Genomic DNA, 24,832 nt, shown 5'->3' with positions numbered 1-24,832 from the left:
CTTTTTGATCTTCTTAAGATAGGTGACATTAATTTACATCTAAAGTTTTTTAAAATTTCTTTTATAGATTAATGTGTGAAACTGTGCGATATGAAAGACATGAAGCAAATGAAGTTTTATACTAGTAAGTATTTCCTTTCTTTATCTAATGTGTAATACAGTGAGTTAAGTCCTTTTACTTAAGGAAGTGTTTGTAACCAACCTGTTGAGTCAGGCTGTCTTGTGCAACTGGATGAAAACTGCCTTAAACTTTGTGAAATTCTAGCTACTAACTGTGATGAAGAAGTTGATTTTTATGTTTCTTTTAATTTAAATTGTTAACTTGTATAATGAATTAATCTAAAAAGTTATTTCAGATTAGGAAGTAATTTTATTCAAGTCATTTTATTATTTTATTTAGTTCTATTTTTAAATTTATTTACTGATTTTTGTAAGGCTTTGGGGTTAAGTGACTTGCCCAAGATCACACAGCTTAGGGTAATCATTAATGTCTGAAACTGGTTTTGAACTCAGGTACTCTTGACTTCAGGGCTGACTCCTAACAGCCCCCATTGCATTTTAATCTTCAGAAAAGTAGTGACCATCCATTTTTGCCTCTTCCCATTCAATAGTATGAAATGACAACAACAAAATTCTAATTTATTGCTACCATAAAAGATATATGTGAATGAGCTGTAGATTTTTCAGAGATTTTTCTATACCACATAACCTCAATATATGCCATGCCACATTTTATTAGTATCTTGTAACTTTTTAATGTGTGTTTACTAATCAAAATAACTCAGGAATTAAGATCTTTCGTGAAGCTAAGAAAATGGAATGAATGCATGAATTACTTAATTTTTAAAATAATTTTATTTTATTTTTCCAATTACGTGCAAAGCTAGTTTTCAACACTCATCCATTAGTAAGTGTATAAATTCCACATTTTTCTGTCACCCTCCTTTCCCTCCATCTCTCCCTATAGCAAACAAACAGGTAGAAATTGTTTATATATAGTTTATATATAATATAGAAATATGTTTAGCATATTTCTATATTAATCATGTTGTGAGAAAGGAAGAAAAATTAAGGGGGGCAAACATGAAAAAGAAAGGAAAAACATAAAAGAATTTTTAAAAAGTGAACATAGAAGGGGTGACTAGATGGCACAGTGGATAGAGCACCAGCCCTGGAGGACCTGAGTTCAAATCTGGCCTCAGACACTTAATAATTACCTAGCTGTGTGGCCTTGGGCAAGCCACTTAACCCCATTTGCCTTGCAAAAACCTTAAAAAAAAAGTGAACATAGAATGCTTTGCTTTGCATTCAGACGCCATAGTTTTTTCTCTGCCTGTGGATAGCATTGTCTATAATAGGTCTCTCAGAATTGTCCTTGATCACTGAACTGTTGAGGAGAGCTCCATCCAGAGCGAAATTTTCTCAAGTACTGTGATTTTCTGCATGCAGATAATGATATACACAGTTTTTGATCTCCACAGGGACTCACATTTTAATGAGGAAAGAAATTGCATGGAAGTTTTCAGCTGCATGCTCCTTACAGAGTATAATAGCAAAGTATATGTTAATACCTTATTTTTTAAATATATACCATTTTTTAATATATACCACTTCCACTGATAAAGTGAATTTGGATTCTGGTGTAGAACAATTTGACAGTGCCAAGGATTTTGGTGGCAAGAGCTTTCTTTTATGGGTCTTCAGCAGTGGGAAGTCAGTACCTTCAGGAGCAGTTTCTAGGTGTATCTTCTCATGGATTGTTTCCCAGAATGATGACTGGGGGTTCTGACATAAAATATCATATGTCCTGGAGTTATTGTCAGAGTCAAATGGTATTTGTAATAAATGGTATTTGTAAAGTATTTTGCAAACTTTAGTGTGCTCTAAAAATACTAGGTTATGTTCATAGTTCCTTCTTTTTCTTAAATTTTTTTAACTAGGAATTTAATAATCAACAAATGAACATTTCAGTGGACAATGAAAACAAAAAGTATATGAAATTGTGAACTTCTGTAATATGCAATTATTGTCTTAAGTCTTTATGGTAACTTTAATAAAGTAGCAATAAAATTGTTGTGATTGTGTTCTCTTTGGAACTTTTTTTTTGCCCTTTTTCCTTTTCCTTCTCTTTATTTTCTGTTTTTGCGTTGTTGTTACTGACCCTGTTTCACAAATTCTTATAGCCAAGGAAAGCACATTCAACTGTGTTTGAAAATGTTTTTCTCCCTGTCTCTGGCTTTGTCACATAACAGTCTGTCTTCTGAAGTTATGACTTGAAAATTGATGCTTTGAAAGGTCCAGAATTAGGTACTCAAGTTTGATATGAAGAGTCCTGGCTCTAGAGTCTGAGAACTTTAGCTCCTCCAAGTGCCATTTACCTTATTATACTCTAATTCACTTAACCCTCCTCCTACTCTGTCAAATTAAGGAGTTGGATTTGAAATGACCTCTGAGTCCCCTTCCAGCTCTAGACTTATGAGTCTAATAACAAAACCATCAAAAGTAATATTCTACATACAAATGTCTTATCAACTCAGTCATCCACATTTACAGTGTAGAGTCTTATTTAGCATAATCCACAATCATTTATGTACATTTTGGAAAAACAATTTTGCATTTCTACTTGAGTAAAGGTACTTCTATCAAATGAATATAATGAGATGGCAGTTTCAAGTAAGTATTTGAGATTTTTTTTGATTAAAAGTTGACTTAAAGTAGTTAGAAATTACATTGAAACATTATTGTGGTAGCTTCCTTAATTTGATCTTGAGTGTATTTTTTCACATGAAAATTGGTATATGAGAAGGGATAATAAAAAAAATCTTATTTCAGAGTTAGGAACCTTCATTAGATATGATTTTGCTGTTAATACATTATACGCTTACTATTCCTAAAAGTGAATACCAGTAATAGGATCATTTTTCTAGAGATGGAAAGGATCTCAGAAATCTAGTTAACCCTTCTCCCCCATTTTAAATTTCAGTAATCTTAGACCCAGGAAGGTGAACCAACTTGCCCAATGTTCCATTGATAGAAAACAAGCAGGGCTTGGTTGAAGGTCCTGTGTTTCTTGATCCTTGAACTAGCTATAAATCTGTAATAACTTTAATATAATGTTTCTCTTACTTTTAGCCTCCAATTATCATCTCATGGGGAAATGTCTTTTTAGTTATGCTTCCTTTGAGTTTAATAGATAATGTGGTCTGAGAAGTTGCAGTTTTGGTCTGGAATTGGGTTTGGAACACTTTTCCCTTTTCTCTATTGCATTATTTGTTGTGCTTCAAGTTTTGGTGTTTTTTTTTAAAAAGATAAAGTCACTTAAAATAATAGTGTTTTATTATTGCCAATTACACATATAGTTTTCAACATTTATTTTATAACATTTTGAGTTCCAAAATTTTCTCCTCCTTCCTTCTCAAGATTGCAAGCAATTTGATATAGGTTATACAAGGTGAAATCATATTAGTCATGTTGTGAAGGAGCTATCAAAACACAAGAGAAAAATTATGAGAAAGAAAAAGCAAAAAAAAAATTAAAAAAAGTGAAAATGGACTCCTTCAATTTGCATTTAGACTCTATAGTTCTTTCTCTGGATGTTGATGGCATTTTCCATCACAAGTCTTTTGTAATTGTCTTAGATCACTGTATTGCTCAGAAGAACTGAGTCTATCACAGTTTATCATCACACAAAGTTGTTATATTGTCATTTTTGATGGAAATCTTTATAGATACAAATAGAAAAACAGACCTTTTTAGAGGCATCTTTACTAATGTAATTTGATCAGAAACTAGATCTCTGTTTTTACCTTCACCATTTTGAGGATGAACAAAATAGTATAAGAAAAAGGGAAAGAGAAAGAGAAAGAGAGTGTTATTAAAATGACATTGAACTTAATACAGAAGAAGCATTAGTTAAGTCTTTGATTTTATGACATATTCTTGGTCCCTAGAAGTGTCTCATTGTGGACATGACAATTGAGTTCACTTTTAGTTCTCTATTATTAGTCAATGTTTTTACAGATTGCTTTCAACATGCAATTAATGAATTATACTTTTTTTTTAGGTTAGAAATTCAGATGCCGAGTTCTTTTTTGATGTGTTCATAAACTGTTTGCTCTTGTCACTATCTCTGTCAATTTTCCTTATCTGCCTTGATCTTCCAGAGGATCTCAATAACAAAACAAAACTAATGATTTTTTGCAGAATTTCATGCCAGCAGATAAAATACATGGTCTCTCTTTGAGCTCACTTAAAAAACTAGAGTTTCAGTTTTGCACTGTTCTTGACTGATTTTCCCAAAAGACTTTCATTGAACTTGTCAACATGCAGGTTAAAAACATGTTATTTATCTGCTATATAAAAACTTACAGAGGAATTCTGCCAGAAAGATATTTTTCTCTTCATTTTGGGATAATAAATCTCATTTTGGATTCTGTTATAGGTTGTCAATTTAACTTGTATTGGAATGAAACTTAGTTAAATAGCATGGTTTAATCTTTCTCCTATCACATTTATGAAAAACTGCCAGAGCACATTAGAACTGATGAAGAAAAAAGATTTCTTTTGAAGAACAACTAAATAGAACTTTATTCTCTAATTCATTTGTTGATGACAGGCAATTATAACAAAAAGTTCTTCATTATACATTGGTGTCCCATTAAATTATGACTTGATGTAATGTGTACTTGTGTCCAATCTCTATTTTGGTTTGGATTTTTCCAAAGGGTTTATTTAGCAGAAGTGATTGTTCAGAATGAATTCACCTCTTATGGGGTCCTTTTGGTGTGATCGACCCATAGAAACTTCCAGTATAGTACTATCTGAAGATTTTTTTTTATTTCCCTGATGTATTGAATTCTTTTGAATTTGAAAGGAAAAAAATTTCTTATTTTAAAATGGGCATAAAATAAGCAAAAAATAAAAAAAATGCATTTAACAGTCAGTTTTAGGAATAACTTGCAACTCAGTGACCCACTTCCAGGTTTCTCTGGTCTCTCTTTCTAAGATGGCATATTGTTCTTAGAATTATTCTAGTGCTTCTACACTAAGATGACCTTCTACAACTATCCCTTTTAAAAAATATCAATCACAATTTTTATATTAACAAAATATCAAGTTTCTCACATGTCAGGAAAATATTTGAAGAGTATTGATATCATTTGCTAGCTAATGCAGTCTCTTTGGACAAGAAAAAGATGTTTAAAAAATCTGTGTGCTAAAAACACTTTGACTTCAGTTTTCACAAATCTTTAGAAGATACTTTTGGAAGCTGTCTCTCCCATTGATTTCCATGACATTACATGATCTTTGAGGTGTTTGTAACTGCAGTCATTGTCCTGAGCTTAGTATTTGGTTTTCTGATGTATCTTTATATTCCCTTTCCTGTTTCCTTTTACATTTCCTAAGAGTTAATATACTTAACATCCTAGCACACATTAGGTACTGAATAAGTGTTTAGAGACTTAAATTGAATTTTGCCTATTATTGTTTAAACCTTGACCTTTTACTTGACTTTTAATTTCAAATATCCAATTATCTCTTAACTTTAAACTGTCTCCAACCTGGTCCACTCCCCTGATTCCCAACTAACACTCTTCTTTCTTTCTTCCCCCCCACTCCCCTCCTTGCACATACAGACCCAGTTCACTTTCATTCCTTTATTTCTTTGAAGCTCTGTGTGATAGAATGGAAAGGGCTCATTCTAAAGTATCAAAAACCTGGGTTCAAATCTCAATCAATGCCAGTCCAATCTTGTGGTCTCAGTCTTCTGACTGTAACAGATATTTCTAAAATTCATTGTCTCATTGTCACACTCATTTTAATCTAGGTTTTCATTATCTCATTACTGAGTTGGATTCAGGTGAGGAGAGGGCTTTCTCTTCAGAAGTCATCTGAGTCCAATGGTCAGAGATGGATAAGGACAACTGAAGTTGGTCCTTGATGCTATGGGAGAACTTATGTATCATGACATTGACTCCCTGATGTCCTAAACCTCTTTGAGAAAGAAGGACAAACAATAGCAACAATCACTTTAATTACTACAATATCTTCATACTCAACTAACTTCTTAACATATATTGACTTCGATAATTGGCATAATTTGCTTCTACCCTTCTTGCCCAATAGTATTATTCACTGCTCGTATACATATTCCTTTTACTTCTTATCAGATTTTTTCATGTTTTCCTCTGCTGTATCATGCTTGTTTCTACCTGCTACATGCCCTAGTCATAATAATAATTATGTTTAAATAGTCTCTTAAAATTGACAAAGCTCATTGCTCAAAACAACCCTAGGCATTGGGACAGATAGTTTTTTTTTTTCATTTTATAAAAGAGGATTAGGGAAAGATAGTATTATTTTTTTTCATTTTATAAAAGAGGAAACTGAGGTTCACAGTTTTTTAAACTGAAGTTATTTTTTTAGCACATAGATTTTTTTTTAAACATCTTTTTCTTGTCCAAGGAGACTGTATTAGCCAGCAAATGATACTCTTCAAAATCAAAGTGAAACTTCTGGTAAATTTATGAAACAGGGATTCTAATACAGGTTTTTTGACTCCAAATCCACTGTTATGGCTGCTTATATTGATCATGTTTTCTTTCCATGTGTTCAGTATAAGATTTAACTTCTTCAGGAAACCTTTACTTTCAACTTGGACCCTATCTAGTTTACTTTTCTTTCCCTTTTCTTGCCTTCCAGAATAGTATGTACTCCACTTTTCTCACATAATTACATATTATTATTTTCTTTACTCATTTCATGTTTCCAGGTTTGTTTGCTTGTTTTTTTTTTTAAGTTTTTTTTTGCAAGGCAATGGGGTTAAAGTGGCTTGCCCAAGGCCAAACAGCTAGGTAATTTATTAAGGTGTCTGAGTCTGTATTTGAACTCAGGTACGCCTGACTCCAGGGCCTGTGCTTGTTTGCTTGTTTTCTGGGACATTCAGCTAGATTATGATTTTTTTTTTTTGAGATTGGGGGAAATTATCTTATCCTTAAGTCTTGTTTTTTGTTTGTTAATTGCTAATAAGGACATGGTAAAACCCCAAGGTTGCTGATATTCAGTAAAAGAATGCTGAATCGATTAAGATTTAGAGGACCTGGATCTAATCCCAGTTCTTTCCTTTTGTCAAGCTAGTTTACCTTTCTGGACCTCAGTTACTTTTTCTGTATAATGAAGGTGTTAAACTAGAGTCAGCAGGTTGTAGTATAAATGAAAAAGCCCCAGGTCTAAAATCTCAAATCTTGCCATTGACAGTTTCTCATGTAATCTTATATAATTCACTTAATTTCTTTATCCTTAATTTCCTCTTCTGTAATATGAAGGGTGTTGAACTAGGTAGTCTTTGAAGGTCCTTTTAGCTTGTGATCTTTGACCCTATGATTTTTGATGACCTCTAAGGTCCCTTAAAGCTGTTACTATATCATCTAAGTGACTTCTTGAATAGTACAGTGAGATATCTCTATCTCTTATCTCTCTCTCTCTCTCTCTCTCTCTCTCTCTCTCTCTCTCGCTAGTAAAAATAGAAAGACATGGGATCCATTATTTTAAATACTAATCCTTCATTTCACTGTATTATAATGCTATGGTCATCATTGCTTCTACTTCTAAGGAAAGAAGATAAATGTAGAAAATAGTTAAAAGTATTCTAAATAAGAAAATTCAGATCTAAATCTCTTTCATATCTTATTTGGGATCATCAGATAATTTCCAGGTAGACTTCCTAGCATGATAAAAATGAATTCTCCTTTTGCTTCTGTTGCATCCTGTCAAAGTGGTTCAGTAGGCCATTTAATAATGCAGCAAGGAGCTGCTGCAAATCTGTTACCTTGCTTTTCCCCCTTGCTCCCTGATGGTGTATTATACCTTATAGCCAGACAGTTGGCAAAGTTCTATTGGGCTCCCGCCAGGTCTGCACTGCAGTAAATCAGATTGCCTTGTTTATATCATTCACTGTGAAGCTATTTCTTCATGAGGTTTTTAGCCAATGTTGGCCAGTAGGACAAATAAATTCAAGGACTTGACAGATAGTTCTTCATAGATAAACAGGTACTGAATAAAGACTTTTTAACAAAGAAGAAAAAGTTTTATTGATAGTAAAAATAGTTAGGAGTGAAAAAATCTCAAATTCTGAGGCTTTTTGGCTATTGACATGCTATTTATATGTGCATTAAGGAGAAAACAATTTTATTTTTTACAATTTATTAAATTCCATTCTTTCCTTTTCATCATTCTATTCATCAGTATTTATAGAAAATTGGTTTTATTATAAAAATTCAATTATTTTAATAAGGAAAAATATTAGTTTTGTTTTATAAAAAATCATCACTGGTGGAATCTTCATAAAATCATTTTGTATCATTTATTAGTTTCATTCAACTTACAAATTGAGATATGATAGAGAATTTTTTTATTCTAAAGTTTTATCCATCAGGGCTATGTTACTGGCTTGACATGAAATGCAGTAGAGCATAGAATTGCTCCCATTTATGATGTGATAGGTGAATAGCTTAGCTATATTCATCTAGTGAAATCTGCATTAACTTTTTTTTTATTTTAGGCAAGGCAAATGGGGTTAAGTGGCTTGCTCAGGGTCACACAGCTAGGTAATTATTAAGTGTCTGAGGCCAGATTTGAACTCAGGTACTCCTGACTCCAGGGCCGGTGCTCTATCCACTGCCACCTAGCTGCCCCTGCATTAACTTTTGAAAGCAATTTAAAAAAAAAATTCCACTTTACTGAAGTGTTTAGTGGTTATAATTCGTCCATTGGTTTAATAGGAAGAACACTGAAAAATTCCCCTCAAAGCACTCTATAGTTTAATGATTCAGGATTTCTGTAATTCAGGATGACTTATTCAGATCTGTTTATAGAAAAACCATTTTTGAACTATGGTTCAAAAAAGGGTGAAGACTCATGTGCTCAGTAAAAAGGGCTTCCAGCATGCAGGGAAATTTCTCTCAGACATTCCTCCTTCCTTCTCTAAGATAGTTAGTGGTTGATTCCTAAGTTTCCTCCATCTCCCTTGGCTCAGGGATCAGAAGTCCCACTTACTGTTCATTCTCACACTATTGAAATGTCTGATTTAGATACATTTCTGGCCATCATAAGTTGTCCTAATTTTAGATTTCTGCTTTTAATGCATCAGTCATTTCATGACACAGGAGACTTTTGGTTGGGAATTTCCCACTGGTAGATCAACAATTATCCTCTAAGTCTGGTATACTGAGTTGATAGAGTGTCTTGATGAGGATTAGTCCTACTGACAGAGACTTAAATCTAGATTTGTCTGAATCCTCAGTAGTACTTCTCAATGCCAATTTGCCTCACCATTTTGGCACTATCTATAAATCCACAGATGAAGACTTAAAAGTGTTTTGAATTTGTAAAAATAGCTTTATGAAGAATAAAAATGCTATAGAGTCTTAGAGATATTAAATCTTACTAAGTCTTGGTATTTTTATGCATACAAATAAAATAACACTTCTTATAGTCACCAAGAGAGTGCTTAAAACATTTTTTGCTATGTAGATGAAGTTATTGCAAGAATAGGATGCTAAAAACAAATCAGACACCAAGGCAAGAAATATGTGTATATGCAGTGCCATATCTGAAAAGGAGACCTCTCCCAACCCCGAGGCTGAGTAACCAGAGACTTTCAGTACAAGAAATTTACCTCATTTTGATGTACTTCCATGACATGGAGAATAGAGTTTTTTGGAATTTTATTTAAAATATATATTCTGCCATTCTTTTAGATACTGCTGATCCAAGATAATTATGTACTTTGCCTATTTTTTATAGGATCAAGGCAAAGTAATACTCATCAAGGACATTCACTAGCTTCAAATCAAGGAATTAACAAGCATTTATTAAATACTATGTTGCTAGAGCTATCTAGTTCTAACAGCTGGAGACATAAAGAAAGGGGAAAAGCGGGAAAAGATCTGTCCTCAAGGAGCTTATATTCTATGTCATATTTGTGTGTGTGTGTGTGTGTGTGTGTGTGTGTGTGTGTGTGTGCATATATATGTGTATATATCTGTATGTGTGTGGATTTTATTTATATATATAATCAGTTCACACATAATAAATCCATGATAAGAAAGTTTATGCAAAGAATTAGAAGTAAGATCTGACCTGAATATTTAAAAAAAGTCAGATTTTAAGAAGCTGAGATTAAAAAGAAATGCCTTCCAAGAAGGAGCATTGAGGGTTGAGAGTACCGCATTGTGAGGAATCCCAAAATGGAATTTCTCAGGAAAGGTAGTGAAGGTAGGAGAGATAGTGCGTAGAAAAATATGGCAATCACTTCTATTGACCCATACATGGTGGTGGTGGTGGGGAATATGAATGAAAGAGTGTATATTAAATGTTTACTATATGAAAAGCATTGTGAAAAGGCATCCCCTACTCCCCTTCTCCCTTCTCCCAAACTTATCTTCTAATGGGAGAGACAGCATACATAGTGGAGTTATGTCCTAGTAACATCACTGACACAATTAAATACATAGTCAGTGCTAAAAGACAGCTCACATTCTAATGGTTGAGACAAGTGGAAACAATGTACAAACAAGATGTATTCAGGATAAACACAGAAGATAATCAATAAGCAGGAAATCATTAGTTGGAATTTTAGCTGGGATTTGAATGAAGTCAGGTAAGGTCAGGAGGGAGAGATGAGGAGAGAGATCCAGACTTTGAGGGACAACCAGTGAAAATAGACATAGTGGGAAGGAGTATCTTATTTGAGAAAGAATGAGGAGGTCAGTGTCACTGGATTAGCAGATTATGTGGTGTGGAGTTAAGTTTAAGATGACTGGAAATGCAGGAGGGGTCAAACTGTGAAAGGCTTAGAATGCCAGAGGATTTATTTCTAGAGGTGACAGGGCATCATTGGAGTTTATTGAGTAGGAGGAATGAAATGGGAATGATAAGACATCTGTAATGATTAATTTAGAAAGATTAATTTGGCCTCAAATAGAACATCCATCTTCTTTCTTCTCTCATAGAGTATACAATACTAACTCTGCCTTCCTGTGTTATCCCTATGTAAATCTATCCTCCATGCATCCAATGTCATCACAGATCTGATCACTTCTCTACAACCTATCACCTCAAAGATCATATATAGACTCTGGTATTTAAAACACTTCAAAAACAGCTCCAATTTACCTTTTTTAAGATTCATGTCATATTCCCTTTCACAAATTCTATGCTCCAATTGAACTGATTTTCTTACCATTTCTTACATATGACATTCCATTTCCCATCACTTTGAGTTTGGCGGAATGTACTTCTTCCTTATCTCTGCCTCTTGGCAGATATTGTCTTTTCTCCTTCAAGATTCAACCTAAGTGCGTGCCACATTATACAAGAGGCTTTCCCTAGTCTTTATAGTTGCTAGTGCTTTCTCTATATCAACCCATTCTATCATTCACCACCATCAAGATTGTATGGTATCTTCCTTGTGTATGTTCTGTATGTATATAGAAGCATTTAATTATGTAGAATTTAATATATGTATATGTATTATGTAGAAGCATTTAATCTCCCATTAGAATATTAGCTATCTTGAGAGCAAGAATTTTCCTTTTTTTTTTTGTATCCTCAGGGTCAAACACAGTTGCTATCACTAGCGGGAATTTAATAAATGTTTTTGATTGAGTGACCCTGAAACTGATAAGCTAACTAAATCAACTTTTAAAAAGACTAATTTAAAAAATTCAAAAAGGCCCAAAGAATATGTGTATACATATATATGTGTGGATACACACACAATTACTGTTTGAAGTAACTGCAAAAATAAAACAAAATTATATAAAAGGATGTTAAAAAGGCATAAATATATCAGATCTATGTGAGAAGAAAGGAGATGGGTGTTCTATTTGAGGAACAACTAGGAGGCCAATGTGTCTGGACTATATAATATTGGAATGGTGGTAGTATATATAATTAATTTGGAAAGGTAGTTTGGAACTAGATTGTGAAGAAGTTAAAATTTTTCTTTTTAACTTTAGATACACAGCTAAGCCCTTGGGAAAACTATTGTGAATAATAGAAATGGTTTTCTTTGAGTAGATTTTGAGTTCTTGAGGACCACAACTGCGTCTGGAACATAGGATAGCCACTTAATGAATGATTTTCTGAATGAATAAGGGAGTGAATGAATGAGTAGGCAGCATGCAGCTATGCATAGGACACTGGCCTGGGAAATGGGAGTCTGTCCTGCTCTGACAATTGCGAGCTGAAATAACTAAGGCAAATTATTTACCTATGGAGTTCACTGTCTTCACCTGTTTGAGGATGATTCTTATAAAGCTACCTACTTTTTTGTGAGGAAAATAATTTGAATACATTGTACAAAGTATAGCATAGTGCCTAGCTTATAGGATGTTCTTTATAAATGCCTTTTCTTCCTTCCTTCCTTCCTTCCTTCCTTCCTTCCTTCCTTCCTTCCTTCCTCCCTCCCTCCCTCCCTCCCTGCCTGCTTACTGCTCTCTTGTAAACGGAATATTGAACATTTTCTTTTCCTTAATGAGTTATTTCAAATAATATTTATGTAAAATTATTAATGTGTACTGTATATAGTATTGAGACATTGATCTGAGCTTATACTTAACTTATAATAAATATGTAATGAAACATTTTCCTTTAAATCTGCTATGCTCATTTAAACCTATTATCTCATTCAATACCTATTACAGTGACTGCAAGTAGGTAAATAATATAATTTTATTGTCAAATATAAATGTTTTCTCATTTACTTCTTTAATAAAAGATGGATATTTAATGTATGCTCTATTAAGTCCTTGATTTTATTTTTTGGAAAATTAATTATGGCTATGCTGACTGAGGTGTCTTTCTCCTAAATTGTTTTCTTGCCTTCCATAATATCATCCTCTTTGGTATTTTTAGTTATTTTCCTGTTCCCCCTCCCCCTTGGAAAACATTCTGTTGTTTTTTTTTAAAGCAATAGAATGTTTATTAAAAATATTATTTGAGTTTTACAGTTTTCCCCCAATCTTGCTTCCCTCCCCCCACCCCCACCCCACAGATAGCACTCCATCAGTCTTTACTTTGTTTCCATGTTGTACCTCGATCCAAATTGGGTGTGATGAGAGAGAAATCATATCCTTAAAGAGAACAGAATTCTCAGAGGTAACCAGATCAAACCATAAGACATCTGGGTTTTTTTCCGAATTAAAGGGAATAGTCCTTGTACTTTGTTCAAATTCCACAGCTCCTTATCTGGATACAGATGGTACTCTCCTTTGCAGACAGCAAAAAATTGTTCCTGATTGTTGCGCTGATGGAATGAGCAAGTTCTTCAAGGTTGAACATCACTCCCATGTTGCTTTTAGGGTATACAGTGTTTTTCTGGTTCTGCTCATCTTACTCAGCATCAGTTCATGCAAATCCCTCCAGGTTTCCCTGAAATCCCGTCCCTCCTGGTTTCTAATTAGAACAATAGTGTTCCATGACATACATATACCACAGTTTGTGCTAAGCCATTCCCCAATTGAAGGACATTTACTGGATTTCCAATTCTTTGCCACCACAAACAGGGCTTCTATAAATATTTTTGTACAAGTAATGTTTTTACCCTTTTTCCTCATCTCTTCAGGGTATAGACCCAGTAGTGGTATTGCTGGGTCAAAGGGTATGCACATTTTTGTTGCCCTTTGGGCATAGTTCCAAATAGCTCTCCAGAAGGGTTGGATGAGTTTACAGCTCCACCAACAGTGTAATAGTGTCCCAGATTTCCCACATCCCTTCCAACAGTGATCATTATCCTTCCTGGTCATACTGGCCAATCTGAGAGGTGTGAGGTGGTACCTCAACAAAGCTTTAATTTTCATTTCTCTAATAATTAATGATTTAGAGCATTTTTTCATATGGCTATGGATTGCTTTGATCTCCTCATCTGTAAATTGCCTTTTCATATCCTTTGACCATTTGTCAATTGGGGAATGGCTTTTTGTTTTAAAAATATGACTCAGTTCTCTGTATATTTTAGAAATGAGTCCTTTGTCAGAATCATTAATTGTAAAGATTGTTTCCCAATTTACTACTTTTCTTTTAATTTTGATTACATTGGTTTTATCTGTGCAAAACCTTTTTAATTTAATGTAATCAAAATCATCTAATTGGTTTTTAGTGATGTTCTCCAACTCTTCCTTAGTCATAAACTGTTCCCCTTTCCATAGATCTGACAGGTAGACTAGTCCTTGATCTTCTAATTTGCTTATAGTATTGTTTTTTATGTCTGTCCTGTAGCCATTTGGATCTTATCTTGGTAAAGGGTGTGAGGTGTTGGTCTAATCTAAGTTTCTTCCATACTAACCCTAACTTCCAATTATCCCAGCAGTTTTTGTCAAAGAGGGAGTTTTTATCCAGGTGGCCTGACTCTTTGGGTTTATCAAACAGCAGCTTACTATAATCCTCTCCTGCTTTTACACCTAGTCAATTCCACTGGTCCACCACTCTATTTCTTAGCCAATACCAAACAGTTTTGATGACTGATGCTTTATAATATAATTTTAGATCTGGTAGTGCTAAGCCACCTTCGTTTGCATTTTTTTTCATTAAACTCCTGGCAATTCTTGACTTTTTATTTCTCCATATGAATTTACTTACAATTTTTTCTAGCTCATTAAAGTAATTTTTTGGAATTTTGATTGGTAGGGCACTAAACAGATAGTTTACTTTTGGTAGAATTGTCATTTTTATTACATTAGCTCCACCTATCCATGAGCAGTTGATATTTGCCCAGTTATTTAAATCTGATTTAATTTGGGTGAGAAGTGTTTTATAATTGTTTTCAAAAAGATTCTGAGTCTGTCTTGGCAAATAGACTCTCAAGTATTTTACACTGTCCGAGGTTACTTTGAATGGAATTTCTCTTTCTAGCTCTTCCTGCTGTTTCTTGCTAGTCATATATAGGAAAGTTGAGGATTTATGGGGGTTTATTTTATAACCTGCAACTTTGCTAAAATTGCTAATTGTTTCCAGTAGTTTTTTAGATGATTTCTTGGGATTCTCTAGGTAGACCATCATGTCATCTGCTAATAGTGAGAGTTTTGTCTCTTTCTTCCCAATTCTAATTCCTTTAATTTCTTTTTCTTCTCTAATTGCTGATACTAACATTTCTAATGCAATATTGAATAGTAGTGGTGATAATGAGCACCCTTGTTTCACCCCTGATCTTATTGGGAATGCCTCTAGCCTCTCCCCATTGAGTATAATGCTTGTTGATGGTTTGAGATAGATACTGCTCATTATTTTAAGGAACAGTCCATTTATTCCTATACTCTCTAGTGTTTTTAATAGAAATGGATGCTGTATTTTGTCAAAAGCTTTTTCAGCATCTATTGATATGATCATATGGTTTCTGATAGGTTTGTTATTGATATAATTGAGTATACTAACAGTTTTCCTAATATTGAACCAACCCTGCATTCCTGGAATAAATCCTACTTGATCATAATGTATTATCCTAGTGATGACTTGTTGTAGTCGTTTTGCTAAGTTTTTATTTAGGATTTTTGCATCTATATTCATGAGGGAAATAGGTCTATAATTTTCTTTTCTCTGTTTTAACTCTTCCTGGTTTAGGTAGCAGTACCATATTGGTTTCATAGAACGAGTTAGGCAGAGTTCCATCTTTCCCTATTTTCTGTTGTTTCTTTATTTGTAACCATTTTCCCTTTCTGTTTAATTTAATTTGTCTGGTGCTTTGCGTTGAGTTCTTTCTTTGGAAAGGAATATTGAGTTTCATATATAAACACATATACCAATAGATGTAAAATTTCATTATTAGTAGCATTACATTGTTATCATTAATGTGCTAACACTACCATCTTGTGGACATTTAGAACATTGCTCCAAAGGCTCGAACAAAATTTTAGTTTCACCAATAAAGGGAATAAAGGAGAGGCTTCCTGTTTTAGTCTCCTAGTTGCTACTTTGCTTTTTTTTTAGTGTGGCAGTATTCAGCAGTTGAATATGCTAGACTTCTAGGTTTAAAATAATTGAGACTTTGTTGAGTGCAAAAAATTCATTATATATTCACAATATCGTACCTAATGTAACTTTGTTAAAGTTTTCATGTTTTAAAATTCTTGCATTGTTATTAAAAGTTATTTGAAATAATATTATTTCAAGTTTAAAAATTAACTTTAATAATAATTTTTATTTTTTTATGTGAATTTCTCTTTTGAACATATCTCTTTTCTTCCCTTCTCTTGAGATTCATCCCTTATAAATAAAAATAGAAAAAAAGGCAGTACAGGAAAACTAATACACTGACTGAGTCTTGTAAAACATTTTCTCCTCCTCTCTCCCCCTTTCTCTGTTTTTCTATCTTTTTGTCTGTATCTTTTATTTGTTTTCAAGATGAATAGTGAATAAAGAGCTTTCTGTGAAGCCAGGAAGCCTTAGGTTTAGACTTGGGAAAAATACTTGGTGATGTGTGACCCTAGACAAATCACTTCATTTCTGAGCACTTTAAGCAGATTTCTGAGACTATCTCTTTCATAGAAGTTGTTGATTTGTAGCAGGACAGATAATTTCTTCCTTTATAAGTTCGCTGTACTAATAAAGTCAGAGACTCCATCCCTTTCCTATCTATGTTTAATTATAGTTGAAGTGAGACAGGATTGTAATGGGAATTTGATGTATTACACATTGACTTTTTTTCTCAGTTGTTTCAAGATTTCATCTAATTATTTATTGTCTTCCTTTCAGTCCTGATGATATTGGTTCCTGTTGGTATATCCTTCTCTCTGGTTCGGTGTTCATTAAGGAGTCCATGTTTCTCCCAAGGAGCAGGTACTGTATGTCCATTATTTAATAGATTATCCAGAAAGGGTGAAAATTAGAGCAATTGTTTCTCATTTTTCTTTGATATCAAAACAATCATAATACTAAATATTTTCTATTTTAGTGCAGTCTTTTACAAAGAGTGAATTTTATAAGACTAGAGAAATTTAAACAGATCTTGATTTCTTTCTTGCTCCAGTCATTTCTAATCTCCCTTCTATCCCCATGCATGTATTAACTGCCTTCCTTAATTAAAATGTCAGCTAATATGATTTCGATGATTATTTGTAGATTATTATATTCCATAATTTTCAGTCATTTCACATTCCTGGAATAATACTGATGTTTAAAAACTTTGGGATTAAAAAAAATAAATAGTAACTGAAATCACTGTGTAGTTTTTCAAATGCTGTCCAGCCCATTGACTTTCCCTGTTGAAGACTTCATTGTCCAACATGGTGTTTTTAAAAGTTATATGTACTGTTGGATAAGTTCTATAAAATGTCCATACACCTGTATATTATGATTTGCAAGAGTGGTGTAATTAGGGATGTTAGTCATACTGTCATCTTTTTATGATGGTTGATATCAATTTCAAGTGCAATCAACTTTTTAAAAAAATTCTATGTAATGGAAATGTTTGTTTTATTTCATAAATTTAAAAAACCAAAAAAGTCTTGGCCTATGAATGTCCTATACTTTTTTCTTTTGTTTTCTACATTTATTCATTTATTTTGTTAGCTTTTATTTCTTAAAATTTTCAATTCCTCTCCACCCCTTTTCCTTCATTGAGGAGGTTATCTCTCTCTCTCTCTCTCTCTCTCTCTCTCTCTCTCTCTCTCTCCCCCCCTCTCCCTCTCTCTCTCCCCCCCTCTCCCTCTCTCTCTCTCTCTCTCTCTCTCTCTCTCTATGAGTGTATGTATGTATTTATATAGAATCATGAAGATAAATTTCCTATTAACTACTCCAATAGAATAAAAAGTAAGACATAAAAAAGTTTAAAAAGTATGCTTCCATCTGTATTGAATGTTCATCAGTTCTCTCTCTGGAAGTAGATAGCATTTTTCAACATGGATCCCTTGGAATTGTATTGATCAGAAGAATGAAGACTGTCACTGTTTTTTTTTTAACATTCTTTTTTATTGTTTTTTGACTTTTACAATTTTCCCTCCAATCTTGCTTCCCTCCCCTCACCCCCCCCCCCCCGCAGAAGGCAGTATGGTAGTCTTTACATTGTTTCTGTGCTATACATTGAACAAAACTGAATGTGTTGAGAGAGAAGTCATATCCTTAAGGAAAAAATAAAATATAAGAGATAGCTAAATTACATATTAAGATACCTTTTTTTTTTTTTAAATTAAAGGTAAAAGTCTTTGGTCTTTGTTTAAACTCCACAATTCTTTCTTTGGATACAGATGGTATTCTCCATTGAAGATAGCCCAGAATTGTCCCTGATTGTTGAACTGATGAAATGAGTGTATCCATTAAGATTGATCATCACCCCATGTTGCTGTTAGGGTGTATAATGTTCTTATGGTTCTGCTCATCTTGGTCAGCATCAGTTCATGCAAATCCTTCCAGGCCTCTCTGAATTCCCATTCTCTACTGGTTTCTAATAGAACAATTGTGTTCCATAACATACATATACCACAATTTGTCCAGCCATTCCCCAATTGATGGTCATTCACTCAATTTCCAATTCTTTGCCACCACAAATAGAGCTGCTATGAATATTTTTGTACAAGTGATGTTTTTACCCTTTTAAAGACTGTCACTGTTGATCATTGTTAGAGTACTGCCATTACTGTGTTCAGTGTTCTCCTGACCCTGCTCATTTCACTTTAATTTAGTTTTTATAAGACTTTCCAGATTTTTCTGAAATCAACCTACTCTTCATTTCATATAACACAATAATATTGTCCACAATTGTTGTATATCCCTTCAATTTCTAGTTCTTTATCACCAGAAAAGAGTTGCTACAATTTTTTTAAAAACATTGGTCTTTTCCCCATTTTTTTTTTATCCCTTTGTGATACAGATCTAGTAGTGGTATTGCTGGGTCAAAGAGTATGACAGTTTTATAGCCCTTTGGACATAGCTCCAAATTATTTTCTAGGATTACCATTCATGACTTGTATCAGCAGTGCATTAAGTAAACCTATTTTTTCACATGCCCTTCAGTATTTATCATTCTTCTTTTCTGGTATCTTAGCCATTTTGATAGCACATATGTTAGGTGTGAGGTTGTACTGCATGGTTTTAATTTTCATTTCTCTATTTGATAGTGTATTACAGTATTTTTAAAAATATGTCAATTGATAACTTTATTTTCTTCTGAAAATTGAGTGGTAAATACTTTCAGTGACTCTGATATGGTAAGTTTAATATAGTTGGGTTTGCCATTTCTGTAATAATTAATTAGATGAATTTCCTACCTAATGAAAGATCCTTAGATGTGCAGAAATATCTGTTTTTACTCTCTATAGCCCCACTCTACTTGCTTTTTTGAGCCCACTATAGGTTTTCTCCCCCTCCTTTTTTGTGATTTACAAAAAGGAGGTATATGGGTGCTCAGTTGAGGCTTTGTAGGAAAGCACTCAGAGGTGTCTCTGGTTGATACGCAGAAAATGTAGTGAGACATTTCAATTCTCCTCTTGTTGACTCCATTTGGAAGGAAGTTTTTATGCATGCAAAATCAATGGATTGATGCCATGAAACACTAGAGAATCCCATAGCATTTCCCTCTATTATTCCAATAACTAGCCACTCACAAACTATCATGATATTGCAGTTTCCAGAGAAACATTCCAGTGTTCAGATCACTGTCATTTCCTAAATGCTAAAAAGACTTGGAAGTTACAAAAGTCCTTTTATGAGGAACATGTGGGACTGTTTGGATTTAGTTGTTTTGCAGGAAGATTTGAGTATCTCCTTTCTCTCAGGCCGAATGTCAAATGTTTGCAAGTCAGTAACTTTCACAGAATGTCTGGGAGGTAATGACAATTTAGACTTAATGACAAGCTGCCTCTATTTTTAGTGTATTCTTCCATGTTGCATCTGATGACATTTATTATATCCACACTGCAGTTTCAGCTTTATTTTGAGGTGAAGCTCTAGAAATATTACCCTAATTAGAGAGTAAAACTATGGTTTCATTATTGCTTTACTGTATAAACATGCTCATGATCTGTACATCTTCTTTCTTTCCAAATATAAGGCAGCATGAACCAATCTCAAATTAGGTGTTATTATCTGTCAGTTGACTATGCAGAAAATGTGGTTCACAGTTGATATTTCAAAGCCAAATACTTTTGGGGGTGAATTGCTTGTGTAGGAAACAAGTAGAGTAGTCTTCTGGAGAGTTGAGTTCATTTTGCTTGATCTTCTACATTTTGCTTTCAAAAAGTCTTGAAGTAATCCTGAATAACTTGTTTATGATGTAATATTTTCACAGATGATTTTTATAAAATTATTCTAGAGCTTGAGCTCATGAAATCAAGATGACATTATCTTATAGAAACCCCCCCCCCCCCCAGGGTCGTAGCTTCCACATTTCTTTAGCAAATGAGCCAAATGGTGGTTGTGTACTATATCAGTTCTTTGAAACTCTAATTATTTTTAAAGGAATGAGAACCAGCTTTCCATATCTTTCTTCTTTCTTAAATGTGAATGAGCCCTTGATTTTCTTTGTAGATTGTGTGTATTTTATGCATTAGGTTTTAAATGTAACAACATATAAGTCTGATTACATCTATCAAGTTTGAAGCAAACAGATTGAATGCTAACTAGGTACTGAGAATGTAAAACCAAGGAGAAAAAAGGATGCTGTAGTAATGAGTATAGGAGAAAGAATGCCTAGTTCCTTGCCTTGAGTGTGTCCAAAATTAGTTATGCTTTTGGGCAAATCACTTTGCCTGAGTAGGTCTCTGTTTTCTTATATCCAAAAAGAGGTTAGGTTATCAGATCTAGATGGGAAAAATTGTTACTATAATGTTGGCTAACAGTTGACTTTTATTTTTACCTAGAGAAACTCATGAAGATCACAAAGGAAAATGTGACCTATGTTCATTCAGAATTCTCATACTGATGAAACTGTAACTTTTGAATTGTTAGGTATTAAAGATTACAAGAGCAGTTCACATTTTTGTAGTTCTATAAAGTCTATAAAGCAGTTTCCACCTAACCTCACAAACTGTGTAGTAAAACTTTTACAATCTCTTCTTTACAGATGAAAAAACATAGTTTCAGTGAAATTAAATAACATGTTGAAAGACAGTTTACAAATTGCTGATTTGTTACTAGCACCCATTTTCAGAGACTCCAAGCTGGTTTTTACCAGCCAGTGCACCATGTTGCCTTTAGATCTAATTGCAGCAATGCTCTTAATGACAGAAAACAGATAATATTATGCCCTATCATTAAAAAAAACAAAAAAATACATTCTTGGAATTTGCAAATGAAAGGGAAGAAAGTATTAGCACCTGGTGATGGCTTGCATAGATGTAGGAGGTAGAAAGTAGGAAAATGATAAAAAAAAAATCAGCTAGGGGTCCAACCTGGTTAGAATTTAGATTATTTGAAGCAAGTAAGCATGTACTAATGAGAGAAAGATAATTTGGATCCAAGGTAAGAAAGTCTATGTTGTATTTGAGTCTAAAGATAATGGGAAGCTAATGAAGGGTTTTGAGTAGTAGCATGAAATGGTCAAATTATAGGATGCATGTAAATGAAGACTGGGAGGTAGGAAATAATAGGTAGTGATGGGAAGCAACTGGGCTAGAGCATAGGTATTATTTGGGGAATGGTTCACTATTTGGTTAGAAACTAGTGATTGGGGGCGGCTAGGTGGCAGTGGATAAAGCAATGGCTTTGGGGTCAGGAATACCTGGGTTCAAATCCGGTCTCAGACACTTAATAATTACCTAGCTGTGTGGCCTTGGGGCAAGCCACTTAACCCCATTTGCCTTGCAAAAACCTAAAAAAAAAAAAAGAAAAAAGAAACTAGTGATTGGTGCGGGTGATAGACAACAGCAAGTGAACAGCAAGTTAAATGTATATTTCATTTAGGAAATAAAAGATAGTTTGCTAAGTCAGGACTTAAGTGACACTGGTGGAAAGGTATGAGCAACTTTGTATATGTCTTATTTAAACAACACTGGACTATGTCCATTGAAAATTAGTGTTTCCAACTCATTGGCACCAAATACTTCTCCAACTTAAAAATTAAAATTGTGTTATAGTGCTATTACTAATCATACTTTAAATGAGAGCTGGCAGTTATAATGAGGATAAGTGTGGAAACAAGACATTTAACTAATCAGTTCTGAGAGGCTGAGAAAACTATTCACATTATGATTCAAATGACAGTGAATGACTTGAGGATAAAAATTGGTAGCTTATTTTATGATTGCTGATGCTACATGATAGGTTAATTGATCTCTAGAAGAGTTAGCCAATTATTTAGTAATAAAAGGAGAAAAAAAGACTTTATTTGTGATAGAGAACTAAACTTGTAAGCACCCTTATTCTCTCTCTCTCTCTCTCTCAGGTTTTTTGCAAGGCAAATGGGGTTAAGTGGCTTGCCCAAGGCCACACAGCTAGGTAATTATTAAGTGTCTGAGACCGGATTTGAACCCAGGTACTCCTGACATCAAGGCCGGTGCTTTATCCACTACACCACTTAGCTGCCCCAAGCATCCTTATTCTCAAGAAAGTTGCTATGCAAGACTAATAATGTAAAACTACTCACAAAGAAAATTCTCTTACCCCCAGGTGAAATTTCAAACTCAGGATATTTTCATGAAGAAGCACTATATTTACCCGCTTTCTACTTCCCTTTTCTCTTCATTTGTTTTATATAAAACATGAATGGAATCTGTTCTTGTTTTATCAACACACATGTGTTTTTGCTTCAAAGATGTCATTTTAAGAGTGTAGCATGTATTTGGGACTGATTTCTTTTTGGATCAAATATATATGTTCTATATCAACACAATTAAGTTAACTAGACAAGAAACAGAAGTATAAAATATGGAACCAGGATCTTCTTAGTTTTAGGAGAAATACCAGAATAAAACTCACAATACAGGAATTAGACCTCTAATACTCATTAAAAGTATATCTTCACCATTTCCTTATTGGCCTTAAATATGCATATTTAGTGAAAAAGCATGAACTTTGCAAATGTGTGCTTTCTAACCACTTTTTTTTCTTTTATTTGTTATTTATATATTTAGAGTCTTCAGTGGATTAGTTTTTGTATACTTTTTAGTACCTTCATTTTTGTGAGAATGGGGTTAATTGAAAGACATATAAAAATACGTACATATATAAAATTTATATGTATGTATGCATATACACACATATTTATAGGGCAGTTAGGTGGTGCAATGGATAGAGCACTGACCTTGGAATCAGGAAGACAGGAATTTGAATCTTGTCTCATACTAGATGTGTGAACTTGGGCAAGTCAATTAACCCTGATTGCTTCACATCCTGGGCCATTTCCAGTCATCTTGATTCATATCTGACCACTAGATTCAGATAATTTTGGAGAAGAAAGTGAGACTGGTGACTTTGCACAGCATCCCCTCACTTAAATCCAATTCTTGTGCTTGTCATTGCATTACCTTCCTGGTGTCACGGTCTTCTTCGATAATGAAGTGCAAACATCATATGTGTATATAGGTAAAATTTGACAAGATTCTTATCTCAGTGGCTTGTGTAATGCTTCCTAGTCATAAACAGAATTTGTCTATATGATTTATGAGCTGATTAATTTTAATAATGTAATATTTAGTTTGATATGTGAAACTGGTACTTGAGGAATATACTAGGTGAATTCAGCAAAACTGCTTAGAACTATGAGCAGGTATTGTTTTACAAGAGGCAAAAACACGTAAGGGGATATCTACCTAGATCTCAAAGGACAAAAGAACATATGCCATATATCATATGTTCCACAAAAATAAAGACAGCCTAAATGTAGAAGTATTAACTACTCATGGGTAGGTATGACAGGGGCAGCTACCAGCACTGTTTAGAATGTGAGACCTGGAATCAGGTAGACTCATCTTCCTGAGCTTAACTCTGGCCTCAGATACTTATTTACTGTGGACAAGCCACTTAAACCTGTTTGCCTCAGTTCCTCTTCTGTAAAGTGAGTTGGAGAAGGAAATGGAAAACTACTCAAGCATCTTTGCCAAGAAAACCTCAAATGGGTTCACAGAGAGCTGGACATGACTAAGACAACCAAACAACAACAAGGCTATGCCAGTTTAATAAAAATGACAATATTTTCTAAATTAGTTTCATTAATGTTATTCCAATCAGACTACCAAAAGATTACTATAGAGAGCAAGGAAAAAAAGTTAAATTCATCTGGAGGAACGAAAGGTCAAGAAACTCAGGGGAAATAATGAAAAATAGTGGAAAGGAAGTGGGCGTAGTAGCTTGTATCCCCCCAAAATAGCTTATGTTTTCTCCCCACTCCTGTGTTCTGGGCAGTATCTTTCACATGCTGATCTGCTATTAGAAGCTCTCTAGCTATCTTAGTTGACTTAATTAGCCCCATAAGTAATTACCAAAAGTGAATGACTAATAGTTTTCTTTCAAACTCTGCAGAAACTAATGGTCACAAATGGTAGTTTAATTTAATAAATGAGTCCCCCCCTCAAAATAATTTTTTTAAAGGAATATTTAAATTGAAGGAAGTAATCAGAATTGATTTTTAAATTCAGGCCTTTGTTGAGGCCATCATTTTATGTGTTATGAACAGTTAGTTTTTAATGAATGTTATTATAAATTTATTTTAATTTTTTCCAGTTACATGTAAAGATAAGGATTTTGAATTCTGTATTTTTCCCCTCCCTTACCGTCTTCTCTACCTGTGACATCGAGTAAATCTGATATAGGTTATACATATATAACTATGATAAAAATTTAATGAATATTATTAATGTTATTATTGAGTCATTATGCAATATTTTATTCATTAATGGATAATTTT

At 33.7% G+C, this 24,832-nt stretch overlaps 1 protein-coding gene across 10 annotated transcripts in view; it reads left to right on the top strand.

Annotated features, from left to right (window-relative positions):
- The window catches only part of RAPGEF2 (Rap guanine nucleotide exchange factor 2), a 313,685-nt gene that overhangs the window by 120,067 nt on the left and 168,786 nt on the right, over positions 1-24,832 (top strand). For all 10 annotated transcript variants that reach the window (XM_074229032.1, XM_074229033.1, XM_074229038.1 and 7 more), the window contains exons 3-4: positions 68-124; positions 16,750-16,833. In XM_074229032.1, coding sequence (XP_074085133.1) covers positions 68-124; positions 16,750-16,833 — 141 coding nt within the window. The remainder of the gene's footprint in view (positions 1-67; positions 125-16,749; positions 16,834-24,832) is intronic.

This window comes from Macrotis lagotis, chromosome 3 (genome assembly GCF_037893015.1).
Source record: "Macrotis lagotis isolate mMagLag1 chromosome 3, bilby.v1.9.chrom.fasta, whole genome shotgun sequence".
NCBI classification, from domain to species: Eukaryota; Metazoa; Chordata; class Mammalia; order Peramelemorphia; family Peramelidae; genus Macrotis; species Macrotis lagotis.
This window is presented reverse-complemented; position numbering and strand designations above follow the sequence as displayed.